The sequence below is a fragment of the Sitophilus oryzae genome, unplaced genomic scaffold, assembly GCF_002938485.1.
Source record: "Sitophilus oryzae breed Bouriz unplaced genomic scaffold, Soryzae_2.0 scaffold_1297_pilon_pilon, whole genome shotgun sequence".
Lineage (NCBI taxonomy): Eukaryota > Metazoa > Arthropoda > Insecta > Coleoptera > Curculionidae > Sitophilus > Sitophilus oryzae.
In genome coordinates, this window is record NW_022145945.1 from 13097434 (window position 1) to 13113339 (window position 15906).

The 15906-nt window shown below is 33.4% G+C and overlaps 1 protein-coding gene across 1 annotated transcript in view; it reads left to right on the forward strand.

Moving 5' to 3' along the window:
- The first annotated feature begins 6688 nt into the window (after nt 1–6688).
- Nucleotides 6689–15906, forward strand: part of LOC115874816 (paramyosin, long form-like) — a 55887-nt gene continuing 46669 nt past the window's right edge. The window contains exons 1-2 of the mRNA XM_030890115.1: nt 6689–7014; nt 11351–11407. Of these exons, the coding sequence (XP_030745975.1) occupies nt 6889–7014; nt 11351–11407 (183 nt within the window). The 5' untranslated portion in view covers nt 6689–6888. The remainder of the gene's footprint in view (nt 7015–11350; nt 11408–15906) is intronic.

Sequence of the window (15906 nt, forward strand, 5' to 3'; positions counted from 1 at the left end):
TCGTGAAAATTTCGAAAAAACATGATTTTTTGCTAAAATTTTGAGAACCGCTGGATGTTTTCTGGATTTTTTTTCTTGTAAATTTAATCTAATACCTATGTTGCCATATTATCAAGAAATTATGTTTTTTAATTAAAAACTAAAAAAAAAAATCCAAAAAATTTTTCAAAAAAATTCGAATTTTCAAAAAAAAATTTCGGGAAAAAAACCTCATAGGCGTGTTGTTCCTGGAGTCGAATTATGCTACCAGTTAAAATACTTGCACTTATTTCTGGGACACCCTGTATATACAGGTTTCAAAAAACATGTGCCATCTTTCCTCACATAAAAATAAGATTTATTTTCATATCAACATAGGTCCGATTCTGCTTTGTTTGCAGCTACAGGGTGTTAAAGTCTTTATAATATTTTTTCCATTTATTGTAATTTTCTTCCAAGTGCTTTTAGCGATTCGAATGAAATTTTGAGGGTAAAAGTTACTATTAATACGATATATTTTAACGCTAAAAAAGTGTCAACATATTCACCAGGGACGTGCATATGGGTTTTCTTTGGAATATTTTTCTAAACAAGCATGTACGCCACTGCCTTTTTTTCTCTTGTTAGCGCAATAGTAACCTTATTATAAAAGAATAATATCATTAATTTGCAAAAGTTTTAAAAAGTACTTTTTGATTCCTCATCAAAAAATATGAAAAAAGTTATTATAAACATGGGTATGGAAATGCATAGTTTCAGAGTTACAGGGTGTTAAAACTTTTTAAAATAATTTTTTTTTGTAATAATTATCTTAAACATCATTATTTTTTATTTGAAAATGCTGTATGTTGGATATTAGTAGTAATGATAACAAACAGTAATAATATTCAATAATAAGTTATGTAAAATATATAATTTATTAATTTTATTTTTATTTTATTTTATTAATTGTAATAATAAAATTGCATTTATCTCATCAAGGAGGCCGAACTGGGCAAAATATCAAGAGATAACTTTTAATTGGCATTAAACGGTCTACATAATTTTGATACCAAATGAAAAAAGTCAGTGGCGCACATGTTTTTTTTGAAAATATCCCAGTGATAACCCGTATGCACGTCCCTGATACATTTATTAACACCTTTTTAGCATTAAAATATGTAACATAGTAACTTTTACCCACAAAATTCCGTTCAAATCACTAAAAGTACTCGGAAGGAAATTATAATAAATCGAAAGATTATTAAGACTAACATCCTGTAGCTACGAAACAAAGCAGAATCGGAACCACAAAATAGAAATCAACCAGAACGCCGACTCTGCCGAATTTGATGACGTTTCACGAATCGCGACTCCATATTAGCAGCGGGTAACTCTCAGGGCCGGATTAAAACGCTTTCGCAGGCTGTTGTCAGAGTTATATTGAATAAGTATTTTTATTATCTGATATGTGATTATAGACTTAGCGTAATACGTTATTTCGAAAGGTAAAGTTTGTATTGTATAGATACCACCACATGTAATTTTTATGCAGCGGTTTTTGGCAATTAGTAAAAATTAGTCAAAAATTTGGAAGTGGGTAGAGATGTGAATTTTAAAAATAAACTAAACCAATTAATTAAAGGTCAACTTTCTACTCGAACCCTTGGGCTGCGTTTTACTGGTTGGCAAAAACCCGTGGTTATCCCTATACATTTCTTAGAAGTTTTTATGGTCTGGGAAATTACGCGAATTGCGTTTGGTGCGTTCTAAAGTGTAACAGTTTACAATCCTGAATTTATTTTTTAGAGGCACGTTCTGCGTTTTGGGTACACATTATCAAAATAATTTTTTTTTAATGTTGGTAAAGTTTCGCTTGAACACAATGTTACCCAGATAAATGGGGCTCATTATAATAATAAAATTATGATTAGGTAGGTAGGTAATAAGTATTGTGTTAAGATGGGTTAATACAGTATTTCTCCATATTAATAATATATTTTTATTTGTTCCGCTTTTAAAATTCCTATTTATGTGATATATTCCTATTATGCGATAGTCAGAATTCAACTAAACCCTGACCTGCCCTGACTAAACCGATAACGCCGCTACATTGACAGGTGTTACCCGCTCATAAAGGAATTTTTAGGTTAGCCACCGTTTCGCGCGCATTTTGGGAGTCAACCTTCTGGTTGATTTCTATTTTGTGATCGGAACTATGTTGGTATGAAAAATAAGACTTAATTTTACGTGAGGAATCTCCCCACGAGAGATGGCACATATTTAAAAATAATAATAATAATATAAAAGTAAATTATACACCCTGTATAATTTTTGTTTTTCGATTAGGGGCAGATCATCAATAAGAGGTCCACAGCCTACTAGATAAAAGTGACGAACTTTTAAAAATTCTATATTTCAACGGGGACTATAACAAAATATTAAGTGTGCTATACAGGGTGTCCCAGAAATATGTGCAAATATTTTAACTGATAGTATAGTTCAACCCCAGAAACACGCCTATGAGGTTCTTTTCGCGAAAAAAAAATTTTGAGAATTCGAAAATTTTTTTAAGATCGATGCCGGTGGCGCGTTTCTGCGGCAACCACAAAAACGCGCAGTGTATAACCGGAATTAGTCGCACCAGTAAAAAAGTATGTATTATCATTTTTTCTGATAGAATCTACAAATTTTGCATCACTGATAATTTTTACCGTATCGAAATCTAACATTTCTCTAAATCTATTAATTTTAATATATAATATCATATCGAGGGTCACAAGGCAGGATCTCGTATTAATTATAAAACAATTTTTGCGATATTTTCACAAAAATAATTCAAAATATTTCATTTGATAATAAAGTATTGATAACTCGGCTCTATAAGATAATAATTCGTTTAAAAAAAATATAATAATTTAATGTAAAATTGGGTATGTTTTGGGGATTTCCTGGAAAATCGTATCAAAAATGATACGAGTTACTGCACTGTGACCTTTGATATACAAAAAACCGAATTAGTTACCGAATTGTACGTAGAATCTAATTATAAAATAAAAATAGGGTATTCTCATTAAAAATATATGTTATATCCGAACAACAATCACAAATCCAAACATTTTTTGATATACCCTGTATACTCTACAGTAATTTTAAAATGTGCTTCTTAACCTTCCTTATAACTTTTCTGTTTAACATTTTGTTCTAAAAAGCGTTAAATAACAAAACCAAAACATTTTTTATATACCTTGTAGTCGATAGCTTTTCATTATATATTATGCTGCAGTTATTATGAATTAATTTAGCATCATTAACCATAAAACAAAAATCTATCTGGATGTACGTGAAATTTTCGAGAAAATTTTTATTTATCCAATCATTATGACTCGTTTTATATATATTTTGTTAAAGAAGAATTATGCTGCAAGTTTTTTTACATTAAATTGAAAAAAAATATATATATATTTGCTTCAAAATTGACATGTTTTTATACAAAACATCTGGGAATTTGCCGATTGACTTCTGAATTCCAAAAGACTGCCAATGACTGCCGCGACTGCCTAGCGACTGCCAGTGACTGCCGCGACTGCCTAGCGACTGCCGATCGACTGCCGAGCGACTGCCTATGACTGCCATGTAATTATAGGCGACTGCCGAAAGACTGCCAAAGACTGCCAGCGACTGCCAAGAAAATGTACATGTAATTCCAACAGTGAGACACCCCTCGGTTACTACCAAAAAACCGCTGCGGAGGCAAGGGCGTAGATAAGGGGGGGGGTACTGGGGGACAGTACCCCCCCTGACGCTTGACGAGATACGAGAATTGAAATAGTCATTGACTATGAAAGGATTTTTTTAATTAAAATCCGACATAAGAACACTTTGTATGCTTTTAATTATGTTGATTTATCGTTTATAATATGTTCGACCTAATTAAAAGCACACAAAGTGTTCTCATTGGCCAGGACAGATTAGTGGGGTTAACTCTAATCAATATCCATAAAGATATTGAAATAAATGTTGATGCTGTTATTGATAGGTTTTCCAAACAGCGTACTAGAAAACTTGATTTTGTTTTGTAGTTTTATTTATAGTTTATAGTTTTTATAGTTTTTTTTGATAGTTTAGAGTTTTTTTTTTATAGTTTATAGAAAATTAACTAATAAACGTCGTTGTTTCATTTTTGTTTATGTTATTTACAACTCTATATTTTAATTTTTGTGTTATGTTTTTATATCTTTTTGAAGACAAAAAAATCGCCGTCGTTTTAATTCGACAAAAAAATTCCGACGGTGATTTTTTTTGCGACTTAATCATAGTACCACCCCCATAGCGTACACCTATCTACGCCCCTATGCGGAGGTATTTCAACATACCTCGCTGCTATAACCTTGGCCCAGAGAAAACTCCTCTGATTCCTCCCGTATTGATGAAGCCGACAGGCAGAAACACTGAGTGTCTACGGGTAGTCGTATTTTAGCCATGTTTCGTGGCTAATCTTACTGTAGGTTGCCCAATAATTTCATTCTTCTTTTTTATTATAGCCCCCACGATAACATCTATTGTTTATTGTTTTCTCTGGGCCAAGGTGATAGCGGCGAGGTATGTTAAAGTACCTCCACAGTAGTATTTTGGTAGTAACGCTTGCGAATTGTGAGCTACTGCTTAACCAGTTTGCAAATGGTGCCTAGTGCCTCGTTTGCTTCCCCTTTTTCTTTTTTCAGGATCGCTAGTTCATCGTTGCTGATTCCTCCGTATTGATGAAGCCGGAAGGCAGAAACACTAAGTGTCTACGGGTAGTCGTATTTTAGCCATGTTTCGTGGCTAATCTTACTGTAGGTTGCCCAATAATTTAATTCTTCTTTTTTATTATAGTCCCCACGATAACATCTTTTGTTTATTGTTTTCTCTGGGCCAAGGTGATAGCGGCGAGGTATGTTAAAGTACCTCCACAGTAGGATTTTGGTAGTAACGCTTGCGAATTGTGAGCTACTGCTTAACCAGTTTGCAAATGGCGCCTAGTGCCTCGTTTGCTTCCCCTTTTTCTTTTTTCAGGATCGCTAGTTCATCGTTGCTGATTCCTCCCGTATTGATGAAGCCGGAAGGCAGAAACACTGGGTTGCCCAATAATTTCATTCTCCTTTTCTATTATAGTCCCCACGATAACATCTATTGTTTATTGTTTTCTCTGGGCCAAGGTGATAGCGGCGAGGTATATGTTGAAGTACCTCCGCAGCGGTTTTTTGGTAGTAACGCTTGCGAATTGTGAGCTACTGCTTAACCAGGTTGCAAATGGTGCCTGGTTGAAAGATGATTATTATTAATACATCATACAGTTGATTGAAAGAATTAGGAAGATACGCCACCATGAGCGCATTCGTGACAAGGCCGATTTGATTTCTCCTTACGTCTCAAGTGCTGTACGGTGGAGACACCAATCGTTCTGCCGTCAACGCAAAAAACACTCATTTTCTCTAATTCGGCTAGCGACGGCATGTCAAGAACGGTGTGGAACTGGAAGCCACAGTGTTGCCATATTAAAATGTGTAATATCTGTAATACGTTTCACGAAAATATCTTTGGATGAAAAATCCGCGTTTATGTATTGAAAATTTATTCGTGTTGAACATAGAATAAACACCAAAAATTAAAATTCTTTTTTAGGTACTGAATATTTCGTGTGATCGGAAAAGTCGTTTAGTTGGCTTGAAAATGACGACTATTGACATGTACCGTAATATTTTGTATATGAAATAACAACAGTATAATATATAATGATAGAAAATCCGCATTATTAACGTACTGTACCCAAAATCCGTAAATCTACGGATTAATCCGTAGTTCTTGCAACACTATCTCCGGCAACCACCCACTCTGTAGAGTGAAAGCAGAACTATGGTACAGTATTCTTTATCTGCTGTGCTGTAAACGACTATCAGCGCGCAGCGGCGCAGAGCTAAAGTAAATCTCGGAATTCTCGGACAGGCTAACGGTAGCTCCAGCTACATGTCGGACAGGTTTTATGCTACAAGTCGCCCATAAAATTGCGCATCTTTTTATTTTTTCAATCAACGGTATCAGTTTAATATAAACATTATCACTAGCTAATAAAGCTATATAAAAATAATAAAGCTACTTCAATGGCACAGGTTCACAAAGTGATAAAACCTGCCGCGAAATAAGCCGGCTACCGAAAAGCGGAAACCCGGTGCACTATGGACGTGCCTTTGCTCTACTACGTCTACGTACTGACGCGCTCTAGTTTTTTTAACAATCATTTTTTTTCTGCATAAAAGGTTCATGCATGGCATAGCGGGAGTTATATGTTATTCTGCCATGCTTGAATAAATCCTAAATCCTCGCTTAGGCCTCTCTACTAGACCTAAACGCGTCAAAATTGTTAATACAATTTAATAGAGTGAAAACTCATACAACAAAGTATTTGTTTTAAAATTACTATGATATGAGTTTTCGTCAAATTTAAGCTCCAACAGTCAGAAATAATACTATCATTATTTTGATGAAAATCCGTACGGCAACGACTGCAAAAGCAGCCGACTCACAAAGAACTTAAAAAAAACGAGGCTATTTATTTAGAAGCTATTTATAACCGTCGCCGCCGGCGTCCTCCGCGCTTCTTCCAGAATTCTGAAAACCGCCGCCGTTCGCGCATGACCGACTCAACCGTCTCAACCCCCCACCCTTGCCCGCCCCCGTGGGACGCCTTAATCGAGCCGTCGAAAGCGCCGCGACGCTCATACGAACGACGCACTGCCCGGCTGCCACGCGCGGTTATTTCCTCGGCCACCCGGTGTGCTTTTTTTTCCACAAAAAAGCCAAAAAGCAGGAGATATACCTATCGACCTAGTTTAGTCAGTTTCTGATCCGAAAGTAGTACCGCAGGTACCGAAGAAGAAGAACGAAAAAAAGATGGCTTCGTCCAGTGCCGCAGTAGCCAGGAGCTCGAAATATTCGTACAAGTCTGGAACGCAGGGGGCCTCCGCTGACGTCAGCATCGAGTACAGCGCCGATCTGACCGCCCTGAGCAGGCTCGAGGTAAAGAGGTTTTTCGCGAAAATTGAGTGATATCGGGTTACAAAGTGATGACATGTCGCGACCTATTTTGGTGATATCCTTCATGTGACAGTGATCGAGGATAGCTGCTTTTGGTGCAACGCATTTTTACATTTGCTTCAAGTTTAACATCATATCATGCAAAAAAGACAGTATAAAAATTTCCAAATTTTTAATCCAATACAAAGAGTTCGATTAAGAGTAATTACGAGTAAATTAACATAAGAGTGAGTTAAAAACCAGCTCAAATTTGTTTAAATTATAACACCATCAAGTATTTTACATTCACACTTTTACATTCATCAAGTATTTCTTTTCTCTCTATAAATCAAAATTAGTTAGTTTTAGAAAATGTTCAAATTTCAGTTTTTAAGATGTAATTAATCAAAGTTGATGAAGAGTTCTTGTTAGATTCTTCCTTATTTTTATCTTAGTTTGATTTCAGCCACAAAAACATTATACAGGGTGAGTCTTAAATAAGTGCAAATATTTTTAGAAGTAGTATATTTCGACCCCAGAAAACACGTCTATTTTGAAAAAAACATTGGATTTTTTAAAACTTGATTTTTTAAAATTTCTAGTTAAAACTTACAATATCTTGATAATATGGCAACATAGGTTGTAGATTAAATGGATCCTGTGGTTCTCAAAATTTAAGCAAAAAATCTTTTTTTAATTTACAAAGTAAAGTAACTCGGTTATTTTGAACTTATTTGAAAAACGGTAAAGACAAAATATGCTTCTTTTATGAAAATCTACCAATCCTGAAAATATTTGCGCTTATTTCTGATTCGCCCTGTATAAATAAACGACATTCTTAACATACTGTCCGATTCTTTTACATATACAGTGACGTCACATTTGTCACAATATATTTTGGTATATTATGTTACGTTCAAACCCTAATTTGGCAATCTCCTTATTGTGCAAAATTATCGGAAATACTTGTGTAACCCCTTCTCAATTGTTTTGAGTCTATAGCAATTAATTGTGCGGATCCAGGCTTAAAAAGTCCTTTTTTAGGTATAGATTTGTTTTCAAAGTATACACTTATATCATCAATAATAATATTATAATTCAATCGTTTATCTCGCCTATGCAATTGTTGTATACTATTTTGTATATCATATGTAAAGATGTAATGAATTCAATTATAATTTGGAATTTTTGAAAAAACACATTTTTAATGATGCAAATCTTACCTGGAACAATTTTACTTACGAAAGTATTATTATAATCCTCTTTGATGGGTTTTTATCGAAAATAGTTAATTTAATTACACCTCTGTGGTTAACTATAATATCCTCCACTATACCTGGTGGGCCTCAAAAGTGGCTCACCCCATAACTTTTTTATTTTTTCAGATAAAAAAACGAAATTTGGTATGTTAGTTTATGACATAAATTAGGATTGACTGATGTATTCAATTGTTTTCGGTCACTTCCTATTTCACCGGAAATGACAACAACTTTTAATTTTTAAATGGCACCTTCGGTATTTTTTTTAATTTTATTCGATAGAAAATGACACTCCGAATAGAATGACATATCATATGTCAACTTTTGACACTGTCGCTTTAGAGTGCCATGGCTATGTTAAAAACACTAATTTTTAATCAAGGAGCCTTGGAAAAATAGATTTGATAGTCTAATGTTTTTCGTGTCCTGTCCCGGCCGGTTAAAAGATGCCCAAATTGTATTTTTTATCATATCTCAATTTTTTCAAATGGAACGAGGGTGGCTAATTGGCATATTGTGAAAAAGATTTTTTTTAAGAATAATTTGATACCACACACTTGGTATTTCGAGTCAAATTGTCGTTATGAATCGAATGCTACAATTTCAAATAAACCGTATGTGAAAATGTCAAAAGTAGACATATGATATGTCATTCTATGATATGCCTTCATTTTCTATCGAATAAAGTAAAAAAAATACGGAAGGTGCCATTTAAAAATTAAAAGTTGTAGTCATTTCCGGTGAAACAGGAAGTGACCGAAAACAATTGAATACGTTAGTCAATTCTAATTTATGTCATACACTAACATACCAAATCTCCTTTTTTTATCCAAAAAAAAATAAGTTATAGGAGCGAGCCACTTTTGAGACGCACCCGGTATATCTTAGTTTAACCACGCTTAATTACAAATGTAATATCATATTAAGTGTGTAAAAGAAAATCATTTATTTGAATAGTGTATAAGGATACATTTTGGGGGAGTGTCATTTCTCTTTTAATTCTAAAACTGGCATTCTATCACCTATACAAAAGTAAGATACCTATAAATATAGTCTATAAAATGAATAACTTTGAATTTTGACCGTTATTTTTTACCAACATGGCAAATATAAAATCCCTCTATCAATAAAGTTACTGATATTCTTTAAATTGAGTGACTGAACGAATCAGATAGGTAACCCTTGTTACTTTCGTGAAATAGAAAAGGAAAATTATAAAACAAGTCACAGTTCTGCCTCTTCTTACAAAAATCAACACGAAATGGCATAATTGTCAAAAGTCAAATATCATCAGCTTTTGACATTTCTAAATATCAGAACAATGTCTCTAATAGAACAGCCATGGAGCGAGATTTATGACGTCACGCTAGTTAGATACTACGGATTAATAAATATGTTGTAGAATACATGGAAAACAGAATTATTCCTCGTGTTTTTGGTTTGTATTTTAAAAATGATATAGTTTACATGAAATATAAATAATATACAGTTAATAAATACAATATATTATATACCTATTTATAGTAATAAATACTTGGGCAAATAAACTATGAACCATACAAATGCAGCAAATGTTTTACAATATACAAATAATGAATAGGTACATAAGATAATGGGTAAAATGTAAAATATATTTTAAATTTTGGTTTAAAAATCGATTTAATTTAACAAAAAAACATTCAATATCTACTAATAGTGATGTATTATTATTTGCATTCACAAAATTTATATGTATATTTTGCAAGTATCAATGTTCGAAGAATTACATATGTAAATAATACAATATCATAGAAAAAAAGGCGTCAGCGATGGCTATGAAATAAAAATCGCTGTCTTTTTATATGTTAAATTATTCTAAAATTTTTGATTTTCTTGGTTCGGGAAAAACGCTTTAGGTTCGGGAAAAACGCTGAATAAGTATTCATTTGGGTTTTCATTATTTTTGTTGGTTTAAAATGAAAAAAAAATCATATGACACAGAAAAAAATAATGAAAACCCAAATGAAAACTTAATCAGCGTTTTTATTTATTAACTGTATATATATTTTTTACATTAACTTATTTATATTAACTGTTTATATTAACTGTATATTATGCATATTTCATGTAAACTATATCATTTTTAAAATACAAACCAAAAATACGAGGAATAATTATGTTTTCCATGTATTCTACAACATATTAATATGTAGTATGTAACTAGCGTGACGTCATGAATCTCGCTCCGAGGCTGTTCTATTAAGAGACAGCATGCCGCAAGTTGCTAACCTTATAAAATTAACACTAGAAAAGCCCGCGGGAACTGTCAAATTCAAAGTTATTCGTTTCACAGACTATACCTAGTTAAAATTATGAAAATACAGTAATCTTATAACTAAAAATATACTCACCTTGAAGGATCTAATTTAATGATGTCCTTCATATTAAACTGATCAAAAATACGTGGTGCATCCATTTTTTGCAAAAACATTTTATGTAGGTTGATAACGCATATATTATGTTTCTTTTTTTCTTTTAATGTTACAGGATACTATAAAAAAGTGTAAAAGAAATATTTGTTTCATATTTTTAAATAGACGTCTACCTACGTCATCAGTCCTAGTTAAATATGTCAATTAACTAATGACGCAAATATCAACGACTTACCTTTGGCAATGAATGGACGTCAATTTTAAAACTGCATAGTCTGACGAAAAGCTGACACTTTTCTCTCACTATAAGAAAATAATTATTCTATATTTTGACAAAACGTCATATGAAAAAAAATCATAAAGTTGTTTAATAATTATTGCAGATGACGCATATTAATAACGCCATTTGTCATTTGATGATATTTATCATTATATCATAAATCCGGATAACAAAGTTATCATAATTCAAATTTCATTCCCTACAGTTTCACCAAGTCAGTTTGAGTCAAGGTATATAAAACTTCATACTCATATTCTCTTGATTTTATAAAAATTAGATGAAAAAAAGACTACATAGGTATCATGGAAAACTAAAGCTTGTTACAACTTCAAAGCTCTCACTAAAAACTTTTTAATTGTCAAAATTTTATATGAAAATTATTTTTTCAGGACAAAATTCGTCTTCTCCAAGATGACCTCGAAGTAGAAAGAGAACTCAGATCGAGAGTGAGTACGAGTGACGAGTTTTGATCGAATTATTAACGTTTGAGCTTTATTGTTGCTTATACACTAACTTTGCTTTGCTTTCGTACACTTTTTGCTTTGTTGTACATGCTTAAATACCTAAACACTTTGCTATAATGTTTTTGCTTGCTTTAGTTTTCTGCTAAACACCTAATAAACTTATTTAACGAATAGTTTTATTTTTATACGACTAGGAGGTGTTCGGTAGTAAATGATAACATGATAAGCGTTATAGTAGAAAATGAGATTCCAGAATTAAGCTGCAACGATTATTAATAATTTTAAATTCTTGTTTCTTTACGCAACGGTCTAGCTACGTTGAAACATCGGTTCCCATTAGAACACCGAAGTTAAGCGACGTAAGGCGATACTGATGGATGGACGGGTGACCGGTTCGAAACTCTGTATCGTGCTGTTGTCCAAGGGAAAAGTGTAAAATCTATTGATACACACGGATGCCAAAATATTGTTGTTTTATCAACTATTAGTAGTAGTAGTAGTAGAATGAGTAAGAGGGGAGGATCACCTCGACCTTAAAGATCTATTGTGTCCGCCTTTCTTGAGTTATAGCTCATCATACAATTTATAACTCATCATACATTGAGATCTCTCTGTTGTAGGGAGGGGGGGGATAATTTCTCTGACAACGTATATTCATCCGTAGTATGTGGCATCTGGAGTGGGTATCTACCTGCCCTGCACAGTCGAGGAGCTTGTCTCCGGCTGAGGTACCCGTGAGGTGGAGGCTGAAGGATCTGTCTCCATTTTCTCCATCTCTTTAACTTGGTCTTTCTTTAGACCTGATACCGGTATTGTCCCGAATCTATAATAGAGGATAGATCCCTCTTTCTCTATTGCCTCCTTGGATTTGAGGTCAATTACACCGCAAGTGTTATTCGGGACCAATAATTGCACAATGGTTAATAGGGAACCAATATTTGAGCTGTTTAAAATTTGCATGGGATTTCCTGTTTACAACGCCGATGCACCACCCGGTATATGGTTGTATGAAAAATATTTTCACATCTCCTTTTTCATCTGGCTTTATATTTGGAGTCTACTTGTAAAAACTTGTTGAGTTAAGAATGGATTTATGTTATCTTTTCCTTTTTTGGATTTTTTGCTTTTTTTATTGGATGTTGATAGGGTTTATTGGATGGGCAATATACACATTCAGTGGTTACTTTTATTAGACTGTTGTAAGTTCTTATATGTCTCAGGAACTCCTTGTTTTATAAATTAGACGCGTTGAAATATTTTTTATGTTATTAGTTACGGAAACTATATACAAGCTGTCAAGTAAAATAAGTTTACAGTCATACATTAAATCTAAATAAACAAACTATTTAAGATAAAATTTGTCTTTTAATTCTGAAAAATAAAGTGCAATTACTTAGAGAGTGAACCTTCCATATATCAATATGCTTTATCATTTCCAAGTAGGTACCTACAAAAAAACGCATATTTATCAGGCTATCGCACTGACTTGGAATATGTACTGCCATTCTTCTTTACGTCTTCTTATACTGTCAATACGAGCTGAACTTATGAAAAAGTACTTTTAGGAAGTACTTTATAAAAGTTTAATCTACTATTTCAAAAGACTATGCCTATTATAATTATTCTATTTCTGTACTTATTTAGTTAGTTAGTTAGTGTCATTTCTGCTTTTTTGTTTTTTTTGTTCTACCTGTTTCTTCCGGTTAAGTTATTCACTTTAAGTTTCAAATGTCATGTGTTATTTTGTTTCATACACTCTAAAATACAGATATGGTATAGTGTGAAATGTTGATCAAAGATTCAGCTTTAAATTTTCTCTTTAAAATTTTAAGAATGTTTAGAAATTTATTTAATGTTCTAATTTTCGCGATTAAATATTAAATTAGGTCACCGTGAAATATCTACCATGTCCCCATTCCACTAATATAAGTTGTCACTATTTACTCAGCAACACTCCGTAATAAATAGGTTATGGAAGGCTAACTTTCACATTTAGTAATCCATACAGGAGGTTACTTTCATTTACTACAAGAGTCAGTTTTAGGAGAGTTTGATAACGTTTTAATATTTAAAGTTACACTGTATATCGGTTAGAATCAGTTGATTTCTTTTTTCCATAGCAACTGTTAAAATTGACTTATATCTATCAAAAATAGTAGATAAAATATTACTTTAACCGCAAGCGTAGATTAAATGACACTTTAACAGCGAGGATAGGTTAAAAACTTTATTTCTTCTCGCACGTTTTTTAATTTCTTCCATTTTTGAAAATGTTTGTATTCCTTTTCATAAGTTATTCGGGATTTAAATGGAAGTAGTTTGTATATGGAGTTTGTCGCCTCAACCTGAATATCTGTTGGTAATTTACTTATTTCGTTTGATCCATTTCTGGCTCCAATTCAATCAGCAATTGACACGAAAGAGAATTAAAAAATATTGACTCAAAACTGACAACTAAAGAGACAACTTTATTTATATTTGTCAAATTATATAGAAACCAACGCCAACCCAGCATAATATATTTTCTACTCGTAATAAATTCCTTGAAATAATAATTTCTGAATATTTTTTAATAAGTAACGCTATGGAAAAAAATATTGTTTTATTCACGACGATAAAGAATAAATGTCTCGTCTGAGACAAATTAATTCACTCGCAATTTCATCGCTCGTGAATTAATCTTTTCGGTCGACGATAAAATGCCATTTTTTATCATTACAGTTGAGGGTTGGAACCTTTGGTGTTACACAGCAAAATAAAAACACTAGATCACCACAATACACCAAAACACTTACTTTTACGCGCGTCCAGTGTAAAAGTAAAAGTGTTTTGGTGTATTGTGGTGATTTAGTGTTTTTATTTTTTATCGTCTTGTATAAAAAACTAACTATTATCACATTTTTTAAATCCCTTCTACAACAAGTTGCTTGAATTGTATTAGCAGATAACTGAGAAAAACAAACTATTTAAGATAAAATTTGTCTTTTAATTTACTTTGTATTAATTATAAAATCTTGTAGAAGAACGATTCGAACAATGTCACTTCGGTGGCCAATCCGAAAGTGAATTAGAGAGAAATATCGTCTCCGTTACACACAATCTGAATTTAGAAAAATGAATCAACCGCCGTACAGCTAAGTTAGCTGAGGAGTCGTCTATCGGCTACGCGCTCCGTGCTATTTTCAATTTGGCAATCCGCTGGGGTCCGACTCGCCTTCGGAAAAGCCGAAAATAACTTTGGACCGACCGATGCGAAAAAATTCGTTTTTCGCCAGGCCAAAATTGTGTCAAATTCGGTGGCCGCCGGCCGTCGTGAAATATTTCTCGATACACCTCATTCGACCGATATAAATTGCTGGTAATTGCTTACCAGGTTTCGTCGATAAATAGGCCAAAGTTATGTAAAATATCGAATTAGGTGACCAAGTCCGTAAAGTTCAATAATTCGTTTAATTTCTAATGATAACGATTTTTATGACCTTATAGTTTAGATTCTTGGAGGTGGCTATTGGCCAGATCTACTGCGACCTTTTCAAATCTATTGTGGTCCTCTTCTGATCTTTGCGTTACCATTCTCCAGTCCTAAGTCCTTCCTTCCAAAGTACTTTTCAAAAAATCTAGCAATTTGGAGACTACATCCTTCATATAGCTGTCAATCATTGCTTATTACAGAGAACGGCACATTTGCCAGGATACAATGTGTTCTGTTGTTTCTCCTTCAGAATGGCAAAGACATTACAACCAGCACATGGCGCCGTCTGTCCATCCGATTAGCTTTAGATGCCTATTCAACTTACAAAATGCCCTGTTAGTATAGACCCACTACAGCTGTGAATGTCTTTCTGACTTTGCTTATCAAGTCTACCGTAAATTTTGGCGAATGTTCTACTATGAACTTTTTCGCCTGTCAGCGCCCTGGTGAATTTTTCCACCAATCTTGAAAATTTATTGGGCTGATGAGTTTTCTGATCTTAAGACAACCTTTTTCTTCTTCTGGTGCTTTCTCTGTCTTCAAACGTTGGTTATCATCTTGTTTATGATCTGATGGAATCTGTCTCTATTGGCTGCCGCACTCTCAACATTGTCTGATATAGTAGCCATTATAGCTTTTTACGTCTATCTACCTTTTTCCTTCCATTTTCTCCTGTTTTATAAGACGCAGTAGCTAATATTTGGGGCCTACAATTATAAATATGTTCAAAGTATTCCGTCTCTCTCTTCTTTACAATGTTCAGCAGTTAATGTTTCGTGTCCGTCATGCGTATCAATTCATCAGTTGTATCAAAGTAAAGTAAGTATCAAAAGTACCAAAAACTAAAAAAAGAGCCACACGTCGCGCCGTTAGCAGATGAATCAAACTGTTTATCTTTATCTACTCACCCACCATGTTAGCATGTTTAGTAACGTAGCATTTTTGGTAACGGTAACTTGTTGTGCTGTTGTGCAGTAGCAAAAAATCATCTGCAAGATCCTTCATCGCG